At 47.7% G+C, this 23,574-nt stretch overlaps 1 protein-coding gene across 6 annotated transcripts in view; it reads right to left on the bottom strand.

Moving 5' to 3' along the window:
- The window catches only part of CADPS (calcium dependent secretion activator), a 1,086,201-nt gene that overhangs the window by 447,073 nt on the left and 615,554 nt on the right, over nt 1-23,574 (bottom strand). For all 6 annotated transcript variants that reach the window (XM_029601011.1, XM_029601008.1, XM_029601007.1 and 3 more), the window contains one exon: nt 16,138-16,246. In XM_029601011.1, coding sequence (XP_029456871.1) covers nt 16,138-16,246 — 109 coding nt within the window. The remainder of the gene's footprint in view (nt 1-16,137; nt 16,247-23,574) is intronic.

Here is a 23,574-nt window from a genome sequence, read left to right on the forward strand (position 1 = left end):
CTAAAGTTAAAATAATTTTCAATCAAACTTAGGTGTCTAGGCGGCCAATATTCAAAGGCATTTAGCCAGATAACTCACAAACTATTTGACTAAATGGCAAGGTTTTGAATATTAAGCCATTTACCTGACTAGATTTTATTCACTAACAAGTCAATTTTCAAACGCCCGCATGCGCAAATACCAGGATTTACGCACGTGGCCAGCCCTTGTGCACATTTTACAACAGGCCCAACCACACGTGTAAACCCCGGTTCGCCCTGAAGTGCAGGGCCTCTCCAATGGGGCGGTCTGTGGGGTGGGGTCTGGGCAGAGAGGGGAGGGTGGGAGGAGGCCGGGATTTTCGGCGCTGTCCTGGGGAAGTGCGTGCTGATTACTTCTGCTCCAGAGGAGCAGTAAGTACTGAAATAAAAAATGTGGGGTTATTTGGTTAGGTTTAGGGGGTGGGGTGGGGAGGAGAGTGGAAGAGGGAGGAAGGTTAGGTAGAGGGGTAGGGAAGTTCCCTAAGGAGCGGAACTGGGGAAGGCCCGATTGCATCACCATGCATACTTATCGAAAACTCCCACCTGTGTATGCCGCCCACACATGCGTGTGTGGATTTTAAAATCCCGCACGTGGCCATCAGATTTTATAACATGCGTGCATGTTATAAAATCGGCGTGTCCATATGCGTGCCGGGATACGCGCGCACATGGACAGCCATATGCTGCTTTTAAAATCAACCCCAAAGGAATGAATTTTCAAAAGGTGATGCGCATAAAAATTGCCTTATGTGCGCGTAAATAACGTGTACTCACATACCCCATATTTTATAAAAGTTGAAAATATATGTGCACTTTCAGTTTTGCATGCACTTACACATGTGTAAAAAAGACAAGGTCTAGGGGAGATCCTGGGCAGGGCCAACACTTACGAATGAAAGTTGCTATTTTTAAAGACATGCTAGTGCATTTGCCAACTTACTCACAGATTTTTATACCTGTCATAAGTATAATTAACACGCGCATGTGCGTGCAATTGCCATCTCGTGCGCTTAAGTGGGGGGATTTTAGTAGATGAGCACAACAACACATTTCCTGTTCCTTCCCAGTTCACACCAGTAAAGGAGCGGACTTCCTAAATCCCCTACCTAACCTGCCTCCCTTTTACCCTACTAGCCTCAACCCCTAGAACCCAGTTGACGACGCTAAATTTTTTTACTGTACTACTTACATGCAGTCCAAGTTATGCGGTTGTGGGATCCCGATGCATGCTTGTGCGCAAAACTGAATTAATGGCGCTGTCTCAGCCCACCCATGCCCAGACCCCACCCCAGCCAACCCCTTTTTGCAAAAACCTTTCCAATGCGCATACCAAGAGATACGCATATGGCTGCGGGCCTCTTAAAATCCACGCAGCCCGTGCACATTCCCAGTCATGCGCGTATCTCCCGAAAGACTTTTAAAATTCACCCTTTATTGAATATGCCACCCTTGGTATCTAAACTTAGACCTGCTATTTATTTGCTTAGATTTAGGTTCTTAAGTTAGGCACCTAACTTATAGGGTCATTCAGCAAAATACGTTATGGCATTAATGCACACGCCATAACGCATGCAATAATTGTGTTACTGCACAGTGCAAATGCACATTTTTTTAAGGGACAGGACTGGGAAGGGGTTTAGGTGGGATTAATTAAAATAAGGGGCAATATCTCACTGTGTGATAGCATAACGCATACTGTTGCATGGTTTTAATGCTGGAAATAACTATACCTTTTTTTCCTGGCGTTAAGCCATAACACAATTTGCATTAAAGATTGCAAATTGCATTTCAGCCATTTCTGGGCTGAGGGAGAGGGGAGAGGAGAGAGGGGAGGGGGAGAGGAGTGGAGTAGAGAGAGAGCCTCTGGGGAGGCTTTCACAGTATTCAACTATTTATAGCTCTATAGGGTTTAGAGGCCAGTTTTACATGCAGAGTGAGACATGTTGTCTGGGTGTGGATCCTTGGTCCGACCGGCTGCGACGGTGTCCCGTGTAAAGAGTGACGGTCGGAAGGCAAACCGCAGCAGACGAAGGTGGAACTTCACCCTGGAAGCCCGTGACCCCTCCAGAGGAGCTGTGGAGGCCCGGGCCGCTGGGGCTTAGGTGGCTTCGCCCTGGAAGCCCATGATCCCCCCAGGAGGAGCCTGTAGGGACCCGGGCCGCTGGGACTTAGGAGGACGGCTCTGGAAAGGCGTGGACCGAAGGGACAAACCAGGATCGGGGCAGGCAGCGGAACTCGTGAACGATGAGACGGACCAGGATCAAGGCAGGCAGCAGAAGTCGAAGACGATGAGACGGACCAGGATCTAGGCAGGCAGCAGAAGTCAAAGACGATGAGATGGACCAGGATCAGGAACACGAGAATCAAGCAGGCTGGAACAGAACGCACGGAACAGGCTAGCAGGAGCGGGAACACAGGAACAGGCTGGCAGGATCAGGAATGCAGGAACAGGCTAGCAGAAGCGGGAACAGGCAACTCTCAGCTCCGAGGAGTAGACCACGTTGCAAGGCAGTGAGTGAGAATCACACGCCGAGTTAAATCCCCCTCGGCGTCTGACGTCACTCCGGGGGCGGAATCAGCCTTTCGCGCCAGGGGCCCTTTAAAAGGGTTCCCCCTGCGCGCGCGCGAGGCCTAGGGGCGGGGCCAGCAGCGATCGGCGACGTCTCCCTCGTGGAGACGCCGCGAGGTAGGCCAGAGCCAGGTGGCTGGCCTCGGGGCCGCTTCAGCGTCGGAGCCGGAGGAAGGTAAGGGAACGGTCGCGTGACCGTGACCGTGGCCGCAACAGTACCCCCCCTCTTACGCCCCTGCCGCAGGGGTCCAGGTTTCCCAGGATTGTTATGGTGGAATTGATATAGTAGTGACTTGTCCAGAATATTCCGGGCGGGCTCCCAGGTGTCCTCTTCATGTCCACATCCCTCCCAGGCTAGTAGATACTCCCAACGATGGTTGTGGAAGCGGACGTCAAGTACCTCCCGCACCTGGTACATAGTGTCATTGGAACTTAGTGAACAGACGGGCTCCAAGGTGGGGTGGTGAAAGCGAGAGAACACTACCGGCTTCAGTAAAGATACATGGAACACGTTGTGGACTCGTAAGGTGGAAGGTAGCCTGAGTCTATAGGACACCAGTCCAATCCTCTCTGCCACTTGGAACGGGCCACAATATCTGGGTGCTAATTTTCTGGACACTGCGGGTAGGTGGAGGTTCTTGGTACTTAGCCAGACTTTGGTACCGGGTAGGAAGACAGGTGCAGGCCGTCGATGATGGTCTGTAACTCTACGAGCCTTGTCGGCCGCCTTCGCGAGTCTTCGCTGAGTGGTTCTCCAGAGGCGGTGCAATTGGAGAGCAGATGTCTGAGCCGCTGGTGATGAGACAGGAACAGGGGCTGGCATGGGCGGCCTGAGGTGACATCCAAAAACAGTCTGAAATGGAGATTGCCCGGTAACCGAGTGGATGTGGTTATAAGAAAACTCGGCCCATGGAAGTAGTGAGGTCCAATTGTCCCATCTGTCAGATATGAAACTGCAGAGAAAGGTCTTCAACGAGTGGTTCATCCGTTCTGTTTGCCCGTTACTCTGTGGGTGGAACGCTGTGGATAGGTTTAACTGGACTCCAAATTTCTTGCAGAGAGCCCGCCAGTACCAAGCCGTGAATTGCGGCCCACGGTTGGATACTATGCTCTGCGGAAGGCCGTGGGCCCGGAAGATGTGTTGGGTGAACAGGCGGGCCAACTCAGGTGTGGATGGAAGCTTGGGCAATGGTACCAGGTGAACCATTTTAGAGAAACGGTCCTCGATGACCCAAATTACCGTGTTACCCTCGGAGAGCAGCAAGTCCACCACAAAGTCAGTGGCAATATGGGTCCAAGGTTCCGTGGGAATAGGTAGGGGTTGCAAGAGTCCCCATGGGCGACCATTCACCGGTTTTTGCCTGGCGCACATCGGGAAAGATTCCACATACAGCCGCACATCTTGTCACACCTTGGTCCACCAATAGTAGCGGTTAAGTAAGTCGAGAGTTCTCTCTCTGCCGGCGTGGCCGCCTGTGAGCGAGTCGTGAGCCCACTCTAAGACATTCCTACGGTCTAGGCGAGGGACCACCACTCTTCCTAGAGCGGTGACAGAGGTACTAGACAGGTTGATCTTGGCGGGCTCAATAATGAACTGAGGTGGGGTCTTCCTTCTCCTCCAGAATGGAGTTTCGTGACAGTGCGTCTGCCCGTACGTTCTTGGATGCCGGACGATATTTGAGTGTGAAGTCGAATCGATTAAAAAACAAGGACCAGCGGGCCTGCCGGGGGTTGAGTCGTTGGGCCTGGCAGAGGAATTCCAAATTTTTGTGATCGGTGTAGACGGTGATTGGGTGCTTGGCCCCCTCCAACCACTGCCTCCATTCCTTGAACGCCAATTTAATCGCCAACAACTCCTTGTCCCCTATCCCGTAATTGCACTCTGCAGAATTGAATTTCTTGGAGAAGTATGAGCATGGCATTAGGCGCCCGGTGCTAGAGTTTTGGGACAAAACTGCCCCCACGGCTACATTAGAGGCATCTAACTCCACGAAGAAGGGCTGTTGTGGGTCCGGGTGGCATAAGCACGTCTCCGGCAGGAAGGCCTCTTTGAGTCTCTCAAATGCCTCACAAGCCTCACGAGGCCAAACTCGGGCGTCCACACCCTTCTTCGTGAGGGCCGTCAATGGTGCGACCAGCTGGGAATATTGAGGTATAAAATGCCTATAGAAGTTGGCGAACCCCAAGAAACGTTGTAAGGCCTTTAGGCCCACAGGGCGCGGCCACCTCTTGATAGCCGATACCTTTTCTGGATCCATGTGGAATCCCATCGCGGAGATAATATATCCCAGGAACGGCAATGACTCCTGTTCGAAAAGGCACTTTTCTAGTTTTGCGTACAGGTGGTTCTCCCTGAGAATCTAAAGCACTTGCTTGACGTGCCGAGATGTTCCGGGAATAGATGAGGACATCGTCCAGGTATACGATCACAGAAGAGTACAGTAACTCGCGAAGGACCTCATTCATCAAATGTTGGAACACGGAGGGCGCGTTACACAACCCGAATGGCATGACCAGGTACTCATAGTGTCCGTCCCGGGTGTTGAATGCCGTCTTCCACTCATCCCCGGGACAGATCCTGACCAGGTTGTAAGTCCCCCTGAGATCCAACTTGGTGAACACTCGGGCTCCTTGGAGCTTATCCAAAAGTTCTGGAATCAGTGGTAGAGGCTAATGATTCTTTTTTATTGATGGCGTTTAACCCTCGGTAATCAATACAGGATCTTAGGGATTCATCCTTTTTCCCCACAAAAAAGAACCCTGCCCCCGCGGGGGACTTGGACAGTCTGATGAATCCCTTGGCTAAGTTCTCAGTGATGTATTCAGACATTGCCTGAGTCTCTGGTTGTGACAGGGGATACACCCTCCCACGGGGTGGAGTGGTCCCAGGTAAAAGCTCGATTGCGCAATCAATAGGACGGTGTTGTGGTAGGAGTTTGGCTTTCTCCTTCGAAAAAACATCAGCAAACTCCTCATACTGCGGTGGGAGTAGCCTTCCAGTCTGTGCCAATGTTATTTGCTGGTTCTCAAATGGTCTGATGCAGTTTTGAAAACAGTGGGAACCTCATTGTGTGATCTGTAGAGTGTCCCATTGGATCACGGGTGAGTGTTATTGAAGCCAGGGTAGGCCGAGGACCACCGGATGTACTGCCTTCTCCAGAAAGAGGAAGGAGATCTCCTCTGTATGCAGTACCCCGGTCTGGAGTGTGAGTGGCACCGTGGTGGTCGACATCGTTCCGGGTAGTGCTGTGCTCTGGATCGACGTGATCTGTAATGGTGGTCGGCAGGGTTGCGTGGGAATCTGGAGCTGACACACCAGATCCTGGAGGATAAAATTCCCTCCTGCGCCGGAGTCGATGATGGCTTTAGTTTCTAAGGACCCCCTGGGGTACCTCAAGGTGATAAGAACAGTACATTGAGGAGCTATGTTCAGGCAGCTTAGGAGTCGCCCCTCAGTGGCTCCTAGACTCGGGAGTTTTCCGCTCGTTCTTTACACTGGGACAGGAAGTGCCCCTTACCACCACAATAGAGGCACAATCCCAGGTTGCGTCGCCGATGCTTCTCTTCGGGCATCTGGGAACTCCTTCCTAGTTGCATGGGTTCCTCCGGGGAAAGTTCCGTGGATGCAGCAGGACTCCGGGACACTGGCGTCAAAGGTCGAGAGAAGACGGGGGCCAGGGGGGGCCAGTCGTCGTGGAGGCCGCCCCTCCTTGGCTCTCTGCAGCAGGCGACGGTCAATGCGTCCGGCTACCTCAATCAAAGTATTGAGGTCTTCAGGAAGGTCCCGGGCGGCTAATTTGTCCTTGATTCTTGGTGCCAGACCTTCTAGGAAAATTCCCCAGAGGGCATTGCTCACCACCCGACCTCCAGAGCCAGTGTGCGGAACTCCAGCACAAAGTCGTCTAAGGTAAGCGCTTCTTGTCGTAGCTGGAGCAGCTCTGATGTAGCAGACGCCACGCGGGCAGGTTCATCGAAGGCCAGCTTGAAATTCTCCACGAATGTGGACAAGTTGTTTAATGTGGCATCATTCCTCTCCCACATGGGAGATGCCCAGTTTAATGCTCGACCGTCCAGTAGGGAGAAAATGTATGCCACCTTGACTGAGTCCGTGGGGAACTGTGTGGGTAGCAAGGAGAACCGGACAAAGCATTGGTTCAGGAAACCTCTACATGCCTTCGGGTCTCCAGAGAACCGTGACGGTGCCGGGAGCTGTGTAGGGGCGTGGATAGTCACTACCAGAGGTGCCGCTTGTTCCCTGATTGGTTCTGGAGGCGCGACATCCAGTCTGGTAGCCAAACATTCCACGGTGGCCGCCAGGGCGTCCAAGCAGTGCTGTTGCTGCTGGAGCCGCTGCGTGAGTCCAGGTATTGCCTGGAGGTCTGCAAGGTCTGCCGGATCCATGGCCTTGCAAACTGTTGTGGTCTGGGTGTGGATCCTTGGTCCGACCGGCTGCGACGGTGTCCTGTGTGAAGAGAGACGGTCAGAAGGCAAACCGCAGCAGACGAAGGTGGAGCTTCACCCTGGAAGCCCGTGACCCCTCCAGAGGAGCTGTGGAGGCCCGGGCCGCTGGGGCTTAGGTGGCTTCGCCCTGGAAGCCCGTGATCCCCCCAGGCGGAGCCTGTAGGGACCCAGGCCGCTGGGTCTTAGGAGGACCGCTCTGGAAAGGCGTGGACCGAAGGGACAAATCAGGATCGGGGCAGGCAGCGGAACTCGTGAACGATGAGACAGACCAGGATCAAGGCAGGCAGCAGAAGTCGAAGACGATGAGACGGACCAGGATCTAGGCAGGCAGCAGAAGTCGAAGACGATGAGACGGACCAGGATCTAGGCAGACAGCAGAAGTCGAAGATGATGAGACGGACCAGGATCAGGAACACGAGAATCAAGCAGGCTGGAACAGAAGGCACGGAACAGGCTAGCAGGAGCAGGAACACAGGAACAGGCTGGCAGGATCAGGAATGCAGGAACAGGCTGGCAGGATCAGGAAAAGGCAACTCTCAGCTCCAAGGAGTAGACCGCGTTGCAAGGCAGTGAGTGAGAATCAGACGCCGAGTTAAATCCCCCTCGGCGTCTGACATCACTCCAGGGGCGGACTCAGCCTTTCGCGCCAGGGGCCCTTTAAAAGGGTTCCCCCTGTGTGCGCGCGAGGCCTAGGGGTGGGGCCAGCAGCGATCGGCGGCGTCTCCCTCGTAGAGACGCCGCGAGGTAGGCCAGAGCCAGGTGGCAGGCCTCTGGGCTGCTTCAGCGTCGGAGCCAGGGGAAGGTAAGGGAACGCGACCGTGGCCGCAACAGAGACATATGAACAGCACAGTACACCTTGGTGAAGATTTTACATCATTTGGAGTGAGTAAAGTCTCACAAAGTTGAGTCCATCAAGCATAGGCAAGAAACACTGTAGAAATCTCAACTTTGTGAGACTTTCCTCACTCCAAATGACGTCAAATCTTCACCGAGGTGTACTGTGCTGTTTGTATGTCTCACTCTGCATGTAAAACTGTCCCATAAACCTTAAACCACCATCAACACTCCACCTTGAGCTTTTAGCTGGCCCTCCTATAGAGATATAAATAGTTGAGGGAGGCAAGGTACCTAGGGGGTTCAGGAAGTCCTCCCTTTTACTGGGGCAGCTGGCGGCGAGAGCGGCTTCAGCAGCCCGGGGTGGATCGGGCGCTCCCCATGCGAGGCGGCTTCGAGCAGCCCTCGCCAGTGAAGGTGCATGAGCGCACGCCATGACCTGAGCGCCCAGCTGGACGTCCGAGGTCACGGCGTGCGCTCATGGCAGCGAAGGTGCATGAATGCACGCTGTGACCTGAGCGCCCGGCTGGACATCCAAGGTCACGGCGTGCACTCATGCACCTTCGCTGGCGAGGGCTGCTGGAAGCCGCCTCGCATGGGGAGCGCCCGATCCACCCCGGGCTGCTGAAGCCGCTCTCGCCGCCAACTGCCCCCGGAGGGGAGAGAGGACTGGGGCTGCTCCGGAGCTGTCAGCGCGCCCGCATGGGAGACCGGCACCCATGGACACGGCCAGGGCAGGTGAGCGGGGGCTGGGGGAAAGTTTGCCTGATCCTGGCTCCTCTAAAGGTCTTGTCCCAGGGGGTGAGGGGGTCAGGCAGTGAAGCAATCATTTGCACAGGACAACAAAACAAACTGCACCAGCCCTTCTCCTGTATCCACTTCCTGGTACCTGTCATTTCAAATGTCATTTGAAATGACATTTGAAATGACAGGTACCAGCGCACCCAGGATACTGTATAGGCGCTCTATAGTGCTCTATACAGTAAAATGGATTGCGCTTCATGGACGCTTCATGGACGCGGCTTGCATTTGCTTGCCATTTAAATACTGTATCGAGCGGTATGTGATCCGGACTGTGCATGCGGCAAACGAGGGTGCGCCCGGCACTACCGCACTCTTTCTTCTGCGTCCTTAATGTATCGGCCTGATGGGGAGTGAAGGCTATCGAATTGGGGGGGGGGGGGTTGGCGGACCTTTCTCTTAACTGAGCAAACTGTGGCCGAACTGGTAAAATTAGGAATGGTGTCGGTGTGCGCGTCTTTAAAAATTCTCCTATTTATGCGGTAGCAGCAGGATTTTGTGCCCAATGTGCTTGCCCACTTAAAATTTGGCACACATGTGCGGTGCGTGGCTAGGCTATTTTATAACATGCGCACATATATGTGCTCGTGTACCAGTTTGAAAGTTATCATCTAAGTGTGTAGGTCTAATCCTCGCCCAGACTCTTGAAAAAGCCACTTTGATACGTGGGGAAAAATATATGCGCACAACATGTGCACACATAGGAGCAGATTTTCAAAACCTACGTGCGTAAATCCAGGTGGTTTTACGCACGTAGGGGGGGTTACGCGTGCCGAGCCTATTTTGCATAGGCCTGGCGACGAGCTCAAGCCCCGGGACGTGCGTATGTTCCGGGGCTTGAAAAAAGGGCCGGGGCTTGGGCCGTCCGGGGCAGGATGTGGGCGTGGCCAGATGCTTCCGTAGGGCCTCTAGGATGGGGGATCACGCGCCGGCACTTGGCTGGAGCGCGCAACCTACATCTGCCCAGAGGCAGGCACAACTTCTTTAACAAAGGTGAGGGGGGGGGGTTAGGTAGGGCTGGGGGCGGGTTAGGTAGGGGAAGATAGGGGAAGGTGAGGGGGGGCGGAAGGAACGTGAAAGCCATCGGGGCTCCCCTAGGACTCGGCACGCGCAAGGTGCACAAGTGTGCACCCCCTTGCGCGCGCTGACCCTGGATTTTATAACATGCGCGAGCGGCCCACAGTTACGTGCACAAATCCATATTTTAAAACCGGAGGCCACGGCACGCAGCAGCTTGTTAGCTGCGTATATTTACTGCTGTTCCTGATGTGGTGTAAGCCTGCAGAGATCGCTTTTTAAGCCTAACATGACAGGGTAATTAAATGTGTGCAAATATTTTTTTCTGTGAGCAACAACATTTTTTAAACCAACAATATCTGAGTGCCAGTATTAGCATTGCATTTCTGTATACAGCACAAAGAAAAATGTATGTGAGCGACCATGTAAAACCTGTAAAGAATACTCCGAAATGTATGAGCTCACAAGCTGAGCTTAGCGGGAAATATGGTGAGGGATGTGGGTCTTCTGGGGGGTGTGCAGGCTGAAGAACCAGAGGGATTTGGATGACCTTGAGATAGACTGGGCAAACTGGTGGACTCATTGGTAAAACTTGAAATGTTCTTCATGTGAGCATATTGTAAAATCTGCTTACCTACGCGCATTAAAGCTGTTAAAGTTTTAAGGAAGATATACGTTTGCTCAAGTAACAGCTTAAAATTTGGAGCATACTTATGTGTTAGATGTATTTTAAATCATACATATGTTACTGCGCACATGATTTAAAATTCCATCATATGTCCTCTTGTGTGCCCATACACGCGTATATTGACGTCCACGCACTTGTTTTAATGTTACCATCCCTGTGTCTAAAGGAGGAAGAAGCTTAGTGCATCTGATTCCATTTTCTGAAAAGACCATAAAGAAGGTGATTTCATACCTGGTCTAAATAATGGGGTAATTTCTGGGAATTAGTATGCCCATACTCTGTGGGGGTAATTTTCAAAGCCATGTATGTGCATAAAACACAAGCTTCTGTGCTTAAATGGCTCCTTCTAAAATTGCATGCAGTTTGTGAGCATAAAAGTATGGAGAAAACCCAAGTTTGCACATAGTTTTCTACGAACGAAAATTTGATGTTCTGGGGCGGAGTTAAACCTAAAACTTACTTTTGATTTTAAAAAGTATGCATGTAACGCACGCAAGTTATGCCCTGCAAAGAGCAGGTGTAACTTTGTGGGGTTAATTTGTGCGAGTTATTTGAAATTATTTTCAAAGCAAGTTTTTGCAGATAAGTTTGCGTTGAAAATTGGTGTAAATTATGCACTCTGGCAAAGCATTAGTTAAGCAGGATGTTATAAAATTATCTTCTATAAGTATAAATCCCTTTATGCAAGTATTAATGAAAACTTCAGAGTTTCTGGACATTCCATCACCAGCAGCAAAACATAGGTACTTACACCCACCTTTTTCAGCTTATCCACCCCAAACAATGAAGGGATAAAATAAACTAATAACTACTAAATAGGGTTGCAGCTTTAGTAATATCATGCTTGTACTACATCAAGCCGAAGTTAGTACAAATTACATACATAGAACAATGATCTAATAAGGTTCTTCTCCATCCCCCCAGATCAGTCTTAGGATCTTCAAATGCATTAATGGCTACTAGCCCAAATGTAGGTTCCACTGCCAAACTCAGCCACCTGACCAGTCAGTGACCATCTGTCCATAATGAGGTAACTGTACGCTGCAGATCCCCTCCAGCAGCATCCACAACCCATGGCAACGCTAGGCTGTAAGGTACCCAAGACCCGGCTGAGCAGGGCTGAGCTCCAGAAAGCCCCAAGACTCCATGGCAGTATCGCTTACAGAGCCCTGATTCTCCCAGGATCTGCTCTGGAATAATAAGGGGATAATATTCAGCAAGCTGATGACTGGACAAGTTATCTGGCTAAAGTTAACCGGAAAACTTGTCCCGTATATTCGGTAGGATAAACTTCCCACTGAGTATACTTGCCTACAGCTGGATAACTTTAAAAAAACCCTAACTGGATATGTTTGAATATAACCGATTAGTTTTTTTTAGTTTTCTAGCCTTGTGTGGCGAGATAACTTGTTACTTAACTGGATATCGTCAAAAGATATCCAGTTAAGTAGCGCTGCAAAAAATATAGATGTACAGGGCCTAATGTCCATTTTTGACCCTTCCTCACAATATGGACTGTGGGACTGTGCACCTCTTACCCTCTAATCCCCTCTTAAATTAAAAAAAAATATTCCTGGGTCCAGAGGTGGTCCCCCACCTCCTTCCCCAGTTCTATAAATATTATATACTGGTGCTGCTGCCGGTCCCTCCCATCCCTCACAGTGTTAAGGTTCTGTGCCACACCCCCTATCCCCTTGACCCTCCTCTCTTATGTAAAAGTCTCTGCTAGGAGTAAGGTATGAACCTGCCCGCTCCCAATGCTCCAGTACAGCTTCTATCTTGAGCTGTGCTGAAAGCATCAACTACACACAGTTTACACTTCCAGCGCTGTGTGTGTGTGTGTGTGTTAGGATCTGGTGTCATTACCAGTATATAATATTTATAGAACTGGGGAAGGGGATGGGGGGGCCACCTGCAGACCCAAGAACATTTTTTTCTTTAAGGGGGTGGGGGGTGCAAGACCCAACAAGGCCATATATGGAATTTTGTGGAGGGGGAGAGAGAGAAATGGACTGTAGACCATGTACTTCTATATTTTTTTTTATTTTGTAGTACTACTTAACCAAATATATTTTCAAGATAGCCAGTTAAGTAACAAGTTATCCAGCCACACAAGGCTGGGTAACTTTAGACCTGCTCTTAAGCAGGTCTAAAGTTATCCGGCTAGCTTAGCTGGTTATATTTAAAAATCGGCTAAGTTAGCCAGATAACATTACCCTGAAATGCCCCCAGAATGCCTCTTTTCAATTTGGCTAGAATTTAGCTGGATAATGACTTATCGGGCTAAAATATAGCCAATAGGTAGTTCAGTACTCAAAAACATGCCATTTAGATGAACAACATTCAAATCCATCTAGATGGCTTTGAATATTGACCTGTCAAGGACGCCTTTAGACCAATACTTGGGAGGACTGTGAAGCCATAAATCATGCCAACCCTAAGCTGCGACAAGCAAAACCTAATCCTTTCCTCTCAATAACCCTCAGCGGTAAATTCAACCCTAAATCTCCAAGAGCAGGATGGCAAGATGGGAACGACTGCCAAGCACACAAAGTCAAACAGCTCCAGAAGGTAACTGACACCAACGGAGGCTGCAAATGAAGAGGCAGCCACGCAGAGTCCAGTGATTGGCCAGGGAAGCACCTACAAACCCAACTATGCCTCTCTTCTTTCTGGCATGAGCCTCATTCACCTGATGGGAAAAGATATTGAATTGAATTTTGAATCTGAATTTTTGAATTTATTAAAATTTATATTCCGCTTTAAAGCAACAAGTGAGTTCAAAGTGGATTACAAAGGAATAAAAACATACATAAATGGGATCTTAAACAAGTACAAACACAAATAAACAATGGGAACATCTGCAAAAAAACCCTGCAAGCAAGGGAGGAGTTATGAGGCAGCATGTGATTCATTAAAAGCCAGTTTATACAAAAAAGTCTTCAGCATTTTTTTTTTTAAGAACTGTGACACTCAATAGTTCTTAGTTGGTCTGGTAAAGAATTCCAGAATAGTGGTCCAGCAATAGAAATCGCTCTTCCTCTAGTAATCTCAAGTCATGCAAGCTTCACAGATGGAATTTCAAGCATGCATTTGCTTTCTGATTGCAAGGAGCGAGAAGGTTTGTACACTCGCAATACGGAGTTCATCCGTCATCCCATGAATCATTCTATGAATTAATGATGCCATTTTAAACTGACATCTAAAGTGTAATACAGCCAGCGCAGGTAAAATGTGCTCCCGAATTGAAGTACCCGTTAGAATGAGGGCCTCAGTGTTGTGCACTAATTGCAGGGGCCATAATACATTAAGAAGGAGGCCATTGTACAAAGTATTACAATAGTCCTACTTTGACAATACCATAGCCTGTAGAACAATGTGGAAGTCACATAGTTCAAGAAAAGGGTGCAGGTTTCTCACCATCCGCAGATAAAAAACAGAGGATTTTACAACCGACGATCTGAGGCATCAAGGAAAGCTTGGTATCAATGATCACGCCCAAATTCCTGACTTGTTGACCTATTGGAATGATGTTATTCTGGAATTGAAACTTGCAAGGAAGATCACATGGAGGAAACTTACTAAGGATTATGATTTCAGTTTCTTTGATATTCAAAAGCAATTTATTAGGAAACAACCAGGTATTAATGTAATTCAAGCATTAAGTGACCAATTTAAAGGTTTCTGACCATGTTAAATATTTCTGAATGAAAAATTGAATGTCAGCGGCGTATAGATGGCAATTTACACCGAGACAAGTAAGAATCCTACAAATTGGAGCTAAATAAATGTTAGAATGGCCAAGTGATCGAAGCCTTGTTGGACTCCACATTTAACATCATTCCAAACAGACCTAGCAGTCCCAATTCTAATTAGTTGAGTTCTATTGGACGGTTAGGATGCAAACCAATCTATTGAGAGCCAAATGCGGAACATAATGAGAAACTGTAGGGGCTTAGCCAAGTAATCCTCCCCTGTGTATCCCACCAGGGCACCCTGAAAAGTAACACTGATAGATTTAGAAGCCTAGATATTTTCCATTAATGTTTAAGGGTTAAGAAGGAAACGTTTGCCTTTCTGCAGATGACACTAAAAATCTGCAAAAAAATGTACCTTGAAGGAAAAGACAGAAAGAAAGCTCAGCATATGAACAAGAGGCTGGAAGTGAAAATCAATGCACAAAAGTGCAGAATCACACATTTGGGGTCAGAAGTACTATACTTCCCCATAGATACAAAATGGAAAAAACATTTTTCTACATCTGGCCCTTGGTATACAAAAATCCAAGGGAGTGATATATGATGGGGATGAAATCTGGAGAGAGACCTCAGGGTGATCATACCTTCTATCTCAAGGTAGAAAAGAAGTGCGAGAAGAAGGTGGACAGGGTCATAATTAATACAAAAAAGGAGGTGATAATGCCTCTGTACAGGTCACGGGTGAGAATTCACCTATAATATTGTGGCCTATTCTGAAGGCCATACCTCTGAAAGGATAGAGAGAGGTCCATATTCAAAGTGGAAAAACCAGAGATCAACTAGGGTGTATGGCACTGTGCCAGGAGTTATACTGGGCAGACTGGATGTGCCTAATCTGCCATCATATTCTAGGTTTCTATGCATCACTTTTTTCTTCACGTTTTTAAAATTGGTTTCACTATTTCTGGGGGGGGGGGGGGGGGGTTAGCACTGCCCCCAACATATGATTTGCAAGAACCCAAAATCCAGTTCTGGGGGCAGAATGAAAACTGACGTCTATATTGGCTGCCTAATAGAGAATGGGGGAAAGCAATGGACCCGATCTCTCATCCTTCGATTAAATTAGTGTCTATCAGCTTTAAGCCTTGAATCTCCAATCTGTTCCAGATGAGAAAGAATTGTCAGAGTTGAGCAATTTTTTTTATTTTTTATAATCTGCTTTTCATGACTGATCAACCAAGTCAAAGCAAATTACATTCAGGTAGTTGAGGTATATCCTTGGCCCCAGAGGGTTTACATTCTAACTGTAGGATTTATCATTCCGCTATAATATAGCAGAATGATGAGTGCAGTCAAAAAAGGGGCGGGAGACGATACTGTGCAGCTGGCGGCATCGTAGTGGTGCGTTTTTGCCCGCTTTTGGCCTCGCCGCACACTATCGCCACCATAGCGCCACTGCAAAAGGTGGCATTATTTCCGGTGCTACTGCTGGTGATAATGTGTAAAATATTATCGCCCGCAGCGGTACCGGCATAAATTCTTTTTTTACCCACCTTAACCCCGCCCCTTTCTCTCTTTAAATATTAAAGTCATGATGCGGTCGTTATCGCGTGCATTAGGGTGTTATCGCGTGCGATAACGCCCTAACGCACACGATAATGGGCCATCGCTATTTAAAAAATGACTCCCTTAGTTATCCATGTTATCAGAAAATAATAAAATAATGATGCATATAGGAAATTCAGGTACTGTAAATATTGTTTAATGACAAAAATAATTTTGTTTGGAGACCTTGTTATTTTTGTACATGTATAATCTAACTGTTCTCTGGGAAGATCCATTCCTAATTCTGTTTTGAAAAATGTTTTCATTAAAGTGTAGCTTCTGTTAAAGCCTTTTTTTTTTTTATAGATAAATGTGGGACTGTACATAGACTACAAAATACTTCATATACAAGAAAATGAAAGTTTGATTTTAAAATGATATTTAGCTAACTTCTTGTACTAGAAATGAGGCTCTCAGAAATAATCTGCCATGTGCATATTGTACCTGGCTGTGGGTCAGTATAGTCCACGGTGTATCCATCAAGTTGAAGTAACTCCTGAGGCTCAGCTTTTTTCTCCCGATAGCTGCACATTGCAAATGTGTATTGACTGACCTAAAGAAAATAACAAAGCTAAGATTGCACCATGCAACTAAACAGATTAAATATCAACAAACATGCACAGTTAAAAAAAAATTAATACAACATACATAGAAAACATATGTTTTCATGCTGACTTTATGATAATGTACAATTTCCTCATGGAACAGAAATATACGATCAAGGTAAGAATTTTCTCTTCCCATACCTGCTACTAACAAAGCATGGACTTTAAGCTTGAATCTCATTAGTTACAAAACAAAACCCACAAAATGTTTGTAGCTAGAAATTGATCGTTTTAACCACAGAGCCATATGTTTGTTTGTTTTTTCCCCAAGAAGGAAGCTACAAGCTTTGAATGTTCTAATATGCATCTAAGACAAGTCCCGGAATGACACTCTGTCACAAAGAATGTGAGCTAAACTGCTAGGTGCCAGTCCTATTAAAGCAATCTTAAAGTCTCACTGATCTCTGCAGTTGTCATCAGTGCTGTAAATGGCAGCTCTCAGTCCTCCGAGTCACCATCTGTATGACACAATCTATTTGATGTCAAGTTGTTGATGGAAGCCTTTTGGCTGCAGGGGTCCTGGGTTAGGATCGAAAATCGCCTTTGGGGGGCAATCAGGTTGCATCAATACCCAGCTCATACTTAGCAATTTAAAATCTACTCTGAAAAGACTGTTAGAAAAGCATAGGATTCTCTGTGCTTTAGGCTAGGAAATTTACTGTCAAACGATTTCAAATGACTTTGTTAAGGTTGTGTCACTTCCTGAATTCCAGTCATAATTTTATCAGTTTAGACACTTTCTTGACCTCTGGGTGAAACTTTAGCTTTAGATAACTCTTTGAAACACTTGTACCAATGCATCACAGAGTCATTTTTGGGAGATGCATGACTGAATCCTCCTCATAACAAATGGCATGGCATACAAGCCTTCAAAATGTATAGCAGCCTAAGAATCAAAGGCACTGCGCCTCTATTCCACATACAAACCAGATCAATAACAAAATATTAATCAGCTGCATTTTTGCGATTTGCAAATAATTCATATTTCTTACAATCAGAAAAAATGCATTACCACCAAAGCTGGTAATGTCACATATTATTTGATATATTGCTGCCCTCTACTGGTACAGCACGCTGCTCCTCCTACCTATTAATCTTACCTTATCCAAAACATTCTTAGGAATGTAATAACTTATTCTATAAGAAAGATTATTTACAACTTATTATAGATATAGAGGGTCATAGGAAAATACATATCACTAGATTGGAAACACTGAGACAGATCCCATTTCACAGCGGTTTCCAAAATCACATCTTTCCAAATATATGGAGAAGAAAGTTTGTATGCAATAAAAGTATCTTTTAAAATAATTGCAAACCAGGCAATAGGCAAACCTATGACTATTTTGATAGTGTGGAGGCTACTACTTATATGTATAAAAGTATCTTTTTACACTGAGTGCACTGGTACACTAAGGGCCTGATTTTAAAAAGCATTACTCGAGTAAATGGCTTTTGAAAATTACTTCAATAGTATGTTACTTAGGTAATTACCTAAGGAAGTAATTTTCAAAACGTTTTACATGCTTAAATGGTTTTTTGAAAATTGCTACTTTTACGCTTATAACTCCTTTAAAAAATGTACTCTATAGGGCTGAATTTATAAAAGGATTTAAGCACATGAATATGCTTTTTAAAATTGCTATGATAAAAGCTACTTTTACGCACGTAACTCCTTTGAAAATTCCCTCCTATGTTGGCACGCTCTGAGCAGGAAATCTCTTACTGTGTATGAAAAGGTAAATTTTCAAAGGCTTAGGCACCTTTTATATGGGTGAGAATAGAGTTAATGCACTTAAATAAACCATATCTGGCTAAGCAGATTTTTAGCCACTAGAAAGTATAAAGCATGCTTTTGGCTGCACAGAAAGAAGGCGTTTTGGAGGCACGGCTGGGCATTGTGCATAAACATTTCAGTTCCCAAAATATGTACGCTTGCAGTAGGCATACAAGTAATGCACATTTTTACACTTTCATTGAACAACACCAGACATTTATCTGTACAATGAGGCAATATACAAACACAACATATGCAGGTACCTTGTGTATTGAAAACCGGCAGAATTTGTGTGGGCTCAAAAATATGAAGTAGATTTTAAAAAAGTACACGCGCGCGTACTTTTGTTTGCGCAACTGGCACAAACAAAAGTACACCAGATTTTATAAGATATGCGCGTAGCTGCGCGGATCTTATAAAATCCGGGGTCGGCATGCGCAAAGCTGCGCAAAATCGGCAGCCTGCACGCGCCGAGCCATGCAGCCTGCCTCCTTTACCTCGGAGCGGCCTCGGAGGGAACTTTCCTTCTGCGTAGCCCCACCTTCCCCTCCCTTCCCCTATCTAACCCACCCCCCAGCCCTACCTAAACCCCTCCACTACCTTTGTTGTACAAGTTACGCCTGTTTGAGGCAGGCGTAACTTGCGCGCACCGCCTCACCATCTCCCGGCACAGGCCGCAGTGCCAGGAGACACGGGACCCGCCCTCCCGGCCCACCCCCGAACCGTCACCACGCCCCCGGACCCGCTTTTGACCACCCCCTGTCCCCGGACACGCCCCCTGGACACGCCCCCTCCCGCCCCTTTACGAAGCCCCGGGACTTACGCGCATCCCGGCGCTTTGAGTGCACCGGCGGCGCGCCGACTTTTAAAATCTACCCCTATGTGAATACATCGATAGCGGGGTAATCTACTAAAAGTTTATCCCAAAGCATTTTGGGCCGGATTTTAAAAGGGTTACGTGCATAAGGTACGCGCGTAACCCTTTTAAAACCCCCCCTGCGCGCGCAAGCCCCGGGACGCGCGAAGTCCCGGGGCTTGCAAAAAGGGGCGGCCGGGGGCGTGGCCAGGGGGCGTGGTTGTGGATCGAGGCGGTGTTCGGGGGCGTGTGGGCGGTCTGTGGGCGTGGCCGAGTGCCCTGACACAGCGGCCTGTGTCGGGGCCTGCCACGCCGGCGCGCGCAAGTTACTACTGCCGGGAGGCAGTAGTAACTTCTCCGATAAAGGTGTGGGGGGGGTCTAGATAGGGCCGGGAGGGTGGGTTAGGTAGGGGAAGGGAGGGGAAGGTGTGTGGGGGGGGGGGTGGAGGGAACGGGCAGCGCATGCAGGGCTCGGCACGCGCAAGTTGCACAAACGTGCACCCCCTTGCGCGCGCCGACCCCGGATTTTATAGGCTACGCGCGTATCTTATAAAATCCAGAGTGCGCTGTCTTTTAAAATGTACCCCTTTGTGAGAGGACTGTGAAACAAGAGAGTGGTTATTTTAAGTAATCCTGGGAGGGGCAAGATTGTGCCTGATATAATGCATACTCACTTAGGGGTAGATTTTCAAAAACCGCGAATAGGCGTACTTTTGTTGGCGCTCCAGGCGCAAACAAAAGTACGCTGGATTTCAGTAGATACGCGCGTAGCCGCGCGTATCCGCTGAAATCCGGGATCGGCGCGCGCAAGGCTATCGATTTCGTATAGCCGGCGTGCGCCGAGCCGCGCAGCCTACCCCCGTTCCCTCCGAGACCGCTCCGAAATCGGAGCGGCCTCGGAGGGAACTTTCTTTTGCCCTCCCCTCACCTTCCCCTCCCTTCCCCTACCTAACCCACCCGCCCGGCCCTGTCTAAACCCCCCCCTTACCTTTGTTGGGGGATTTACGCCTCCCGGAGGGAGAAGTAAATCCTCGCGCGCCAGCGGGCCGCTAGCGCGCCGGGACGCGATCTGGGGGTGGGTCCAGAGGGCGCGGCCACGCCCCCGGGCCCACCCCCGGAACGCTCCCGACACGCCCCGAAAACACTGCGCGGTTCGGGCCCGCCCCCGACACAGTCCCCGACACGCCCCCTCCGAAAACCCCGGGACTTACGCGAGTCCCGGGGCTCTGCGCGCGCCGGTAGACCTATGTAAAATAGGCCTACCGGCGCGCAGTGCCCTGCTCGCCTAAATCCGCCCGGTTTTGGGCAGATTTAGGCGAGCAGGGCTCTTAAAATCCGCCCCTTATTATGCAGCAGCTATGAATTTCACATTCATAGGTGTTTTAGAATATTTGCAGGTCTGAGATGAGGCTGAAAGGGGTAGACTCTTGAATAATCTTAGGAAATATTTCTTTACAGAGATGGTTGTGGATGTGTGGAACAGCCTCTCAGTCAGGCCGATACAGTAAAGTCCGCGGGAGAGCGGGCAAACGCCCGTTCTCCCGGCGCGCGCACCGGCCACTCGCCGGTGCGCGCGATTCAGTATTTAAATTAGGCCCGGCGGTAAAAACGGGCAAAATAAGGCGCTAGGGATACTAACACGTTCCTAGCGCCTCCTTTTTGACAGGAGCGGCGGCTGTCAGCGGGTTTGACAGCCGACGCTCAATTTTGCCAGCGTCGGTTCTCGAGCCCGCTGACAGCCACGGGCTTGGAAACCGGAGGGTACTTTCCTTCTGCCCCCCCCCCCCCACCTTTCCCTCCCTTCCCCTCCCTAACCCCCCCTAACTTTCCAAAAGTTGCGCCTGCCTCTGGGCAGGTGTAGGTTGCGAGTGCCGGCCGAGTGCCGGCGTGAGATCCCCCGGCACAGCCACTGTGCTGGAGGCCTCGGCCCCACCCCGCCCCTTTCACAAAGCCCCGGGACATACGCGCGTCCCGGGGCTTGCGTGCATTGCCAGGCCTATGCAGAATAGGCTCGCGCGTGTAGGGCTTTTTAAAATCTGCCCCACTATGTTGAAAAATCATACAAATCAGCTCATTAGCAATTTTACATGAGCTAAATTACTCAAAACAGAGTCTTTCTGGGAAACGTCTATAGTTTGCATTGGTACAGTTAAGTTATATGGTGATAAAGTCTGCAATTTTGTGTGAACTTTATCAGTTGCTGCAAAGTGAATTTGCATAATATTTAACTGGGCCGGTAATGCCCCAAAAATTGAACGTATTACCGGCCTATTCTCGTAGTCTTCATTGGTATTTAGATGTGCAATTTACAGTGCTCAGATTTATTACATACTGAAGATTAAGAGGCAACAAATGCCTGCTGTACCTCCTACTCATAAATATCAAAGCAGACCAATGGAAAATAGATGTGCCTAGGAATAATTTTAATAAAATATTATAACATAGAAACAAACATAAATTAATGTCAGTTTCAGATTAGCAGACCTATCCAGTCAACCCTTCCCTGCTGCTGAAATACTGTGATATCTCCCCTCTCCCCCGATATCTGTATTACATAGAAACATGGAAATATGATGGCAGAATAAGACTATATGGCATATCTAGTCTGCCATTCACACTAACTATTCAGCTTTACAATCCTTACTACTTCCCCTCAGAGATCCTCTGTGTTTATCTAATACTTTCTTGAATTCAGATATATTTTTTGTTCTAGCAAGCCTTTTATTGAACTATCTCCTGCAGTGGTGTCAGCTTAGCCTTTCTGGTTTTATTGTATTTTATTTAATATTCGTTGTATTGTTTTGTCTTATATGAAAGATGTTTTATTATTTTATGATTGTTTTATCTTGTACTTCATCTAGAGCAAATACATTTGTCGATTAATAAATACAAAAATAAATAAAATTTAGCGCTGTCTCTGATACTGGAGAATTAACCTTTCTTGTCATTAACTTTCCAAGGCAAAGAAATAGTAAACCAAGAAATAACTTTTTCTGATACTAAGAAGGAACCTTGACGCTGATTTAATACAGTATATGTAATACACTGTTGCCATCTCCTGGGGAAACCACAGCACTGCATACAGTAAATTCACTACCAAACCACTTTCTTTCTACTATTACTACTGCTATCAGTATTTACCATTTCTAAAGCACTACTCGATATATGCAGCACAGTACAGATACACATAAGAAACAGTCCCTGCTCTTCTGAACTTACAATCTAGTCAAGACAAACATATAAGACAAACAAGAGTCTAAGGAAAGTGAATTTATTATAGAGAAGTAGTTAGGATTTATAAGTAATCTCAAAAAGGTGAGATTTTAAACTGCATTTGAATATTGCTCAAAAGGAGGCATGATGCACAAGACAGACCACTGCAACTGAAGAAACTGAAGAGGACTAGTGCCAGAGCCTCCGGGAGAGGGGAGGGTCTGGGGGTGGGGGATAGTAGGGGCATAGTGAGTAGTTTGGAGGGAGGAGGAGCAGGGTGGGCAGGCCTTTGCGGGACTGCACCAAATAAGTGTGAGCTGGTGTTGCAGCTTTCTTTTTCATTTACGCCAGGCAACCGCAATTTTATTGCAAGTTTACTGACAGTCCTCTGCAGTCTGTCCTTTTTGCCTCAAACTGGGGCTATTGTTTGGGAATAGTGAGACCCCACTGGCATCCCTACTTCCCCCCAGCACAAATCCTAGTCAGGGAGGGCACCCAAATGAGGAGATGCTGGCGCAGGGTGTATCCCGCAAGCTTAAAAAGAAAATATGGAAACAGAGAGGTCCATATTCAAAAGTTATTTGGACGGATAATGTAATAGTTATCCTCCTAAATAGCTTACCCAGCTATATGTAGCTGGATAACTTTAAGCAATTATATTCAGCGGGACATTTATTCCATTGAATACAAGGGACAAGTTATCCAGCTAACTTTAGCTGAATAACTTGTCCATTTACTGCCCTACTGAATATGGACCTCAGGAATTCATTGAAATTTTTTCACTGCTTCTTAGAGACCAGGATGAGACAAGCAGTGAGAACAAAGAAAAGCAGAGGCAAACAAAGACAAAATGCCTAGAGTGCTAAAATCTTTTAATAACTGGGTGTCTGTGTTCCACATATTTCTAAGCATTATGGTAGAGTGAGAGTCTGACCAGGCAACTTACTTGATTAGGTATCTCAACCCCGTAATTCGGGCACATAAGCTTTTAGGGGATGAGGGTAGTTAAATTATCATGCAAAGTTTTGAAAATTATGGCCATAGACAGTTCATCATCCTGGAGATAAGAGTACTCAGTATCTGACTGGGCAAAATGGCCATGCATAGAACTTTTAGCACCGCGATGTCCCCCACCTACATGGGTGATTTCAGAGATAGGGGACAATACCTACGTCAGGGAGGCATGACTACTGCATGGGGGCACATTGCGAGTTTAGGCACGCTTGCTTAAACTGTGATGTCACACACCCATTGACACAATGCAGGATTCCCAGAGATTGGCGACAAAAGGCCCACTAAGTGTCCCTGGCCAATAACAGGCCTAATTACCCTCTCCACTCAGCACTGAGGCCATGACACCTTGGCTAAATTGCTTCCCATATAGGCAGCAAGCTGAAGAAATTTCTTTTGGCGTCATCCAGGTTATGTCA

Source organism: Rhinatrema bivittatum, chromosome 4 (genome assembly GCF_901001135.1).
Source record: "Rhinatrema bivittatum chromosome 4, aRhiBiv1.1, whole genome shotgun sequence".
In the NCBI taxonomy this organism is placed as follows: Eukaryota; Metazoa; Chordata; class Amphibia; order Gymnophiona; family Rhinatrematidae; genus Rhinatrema; species Rhinatrema bivittatum.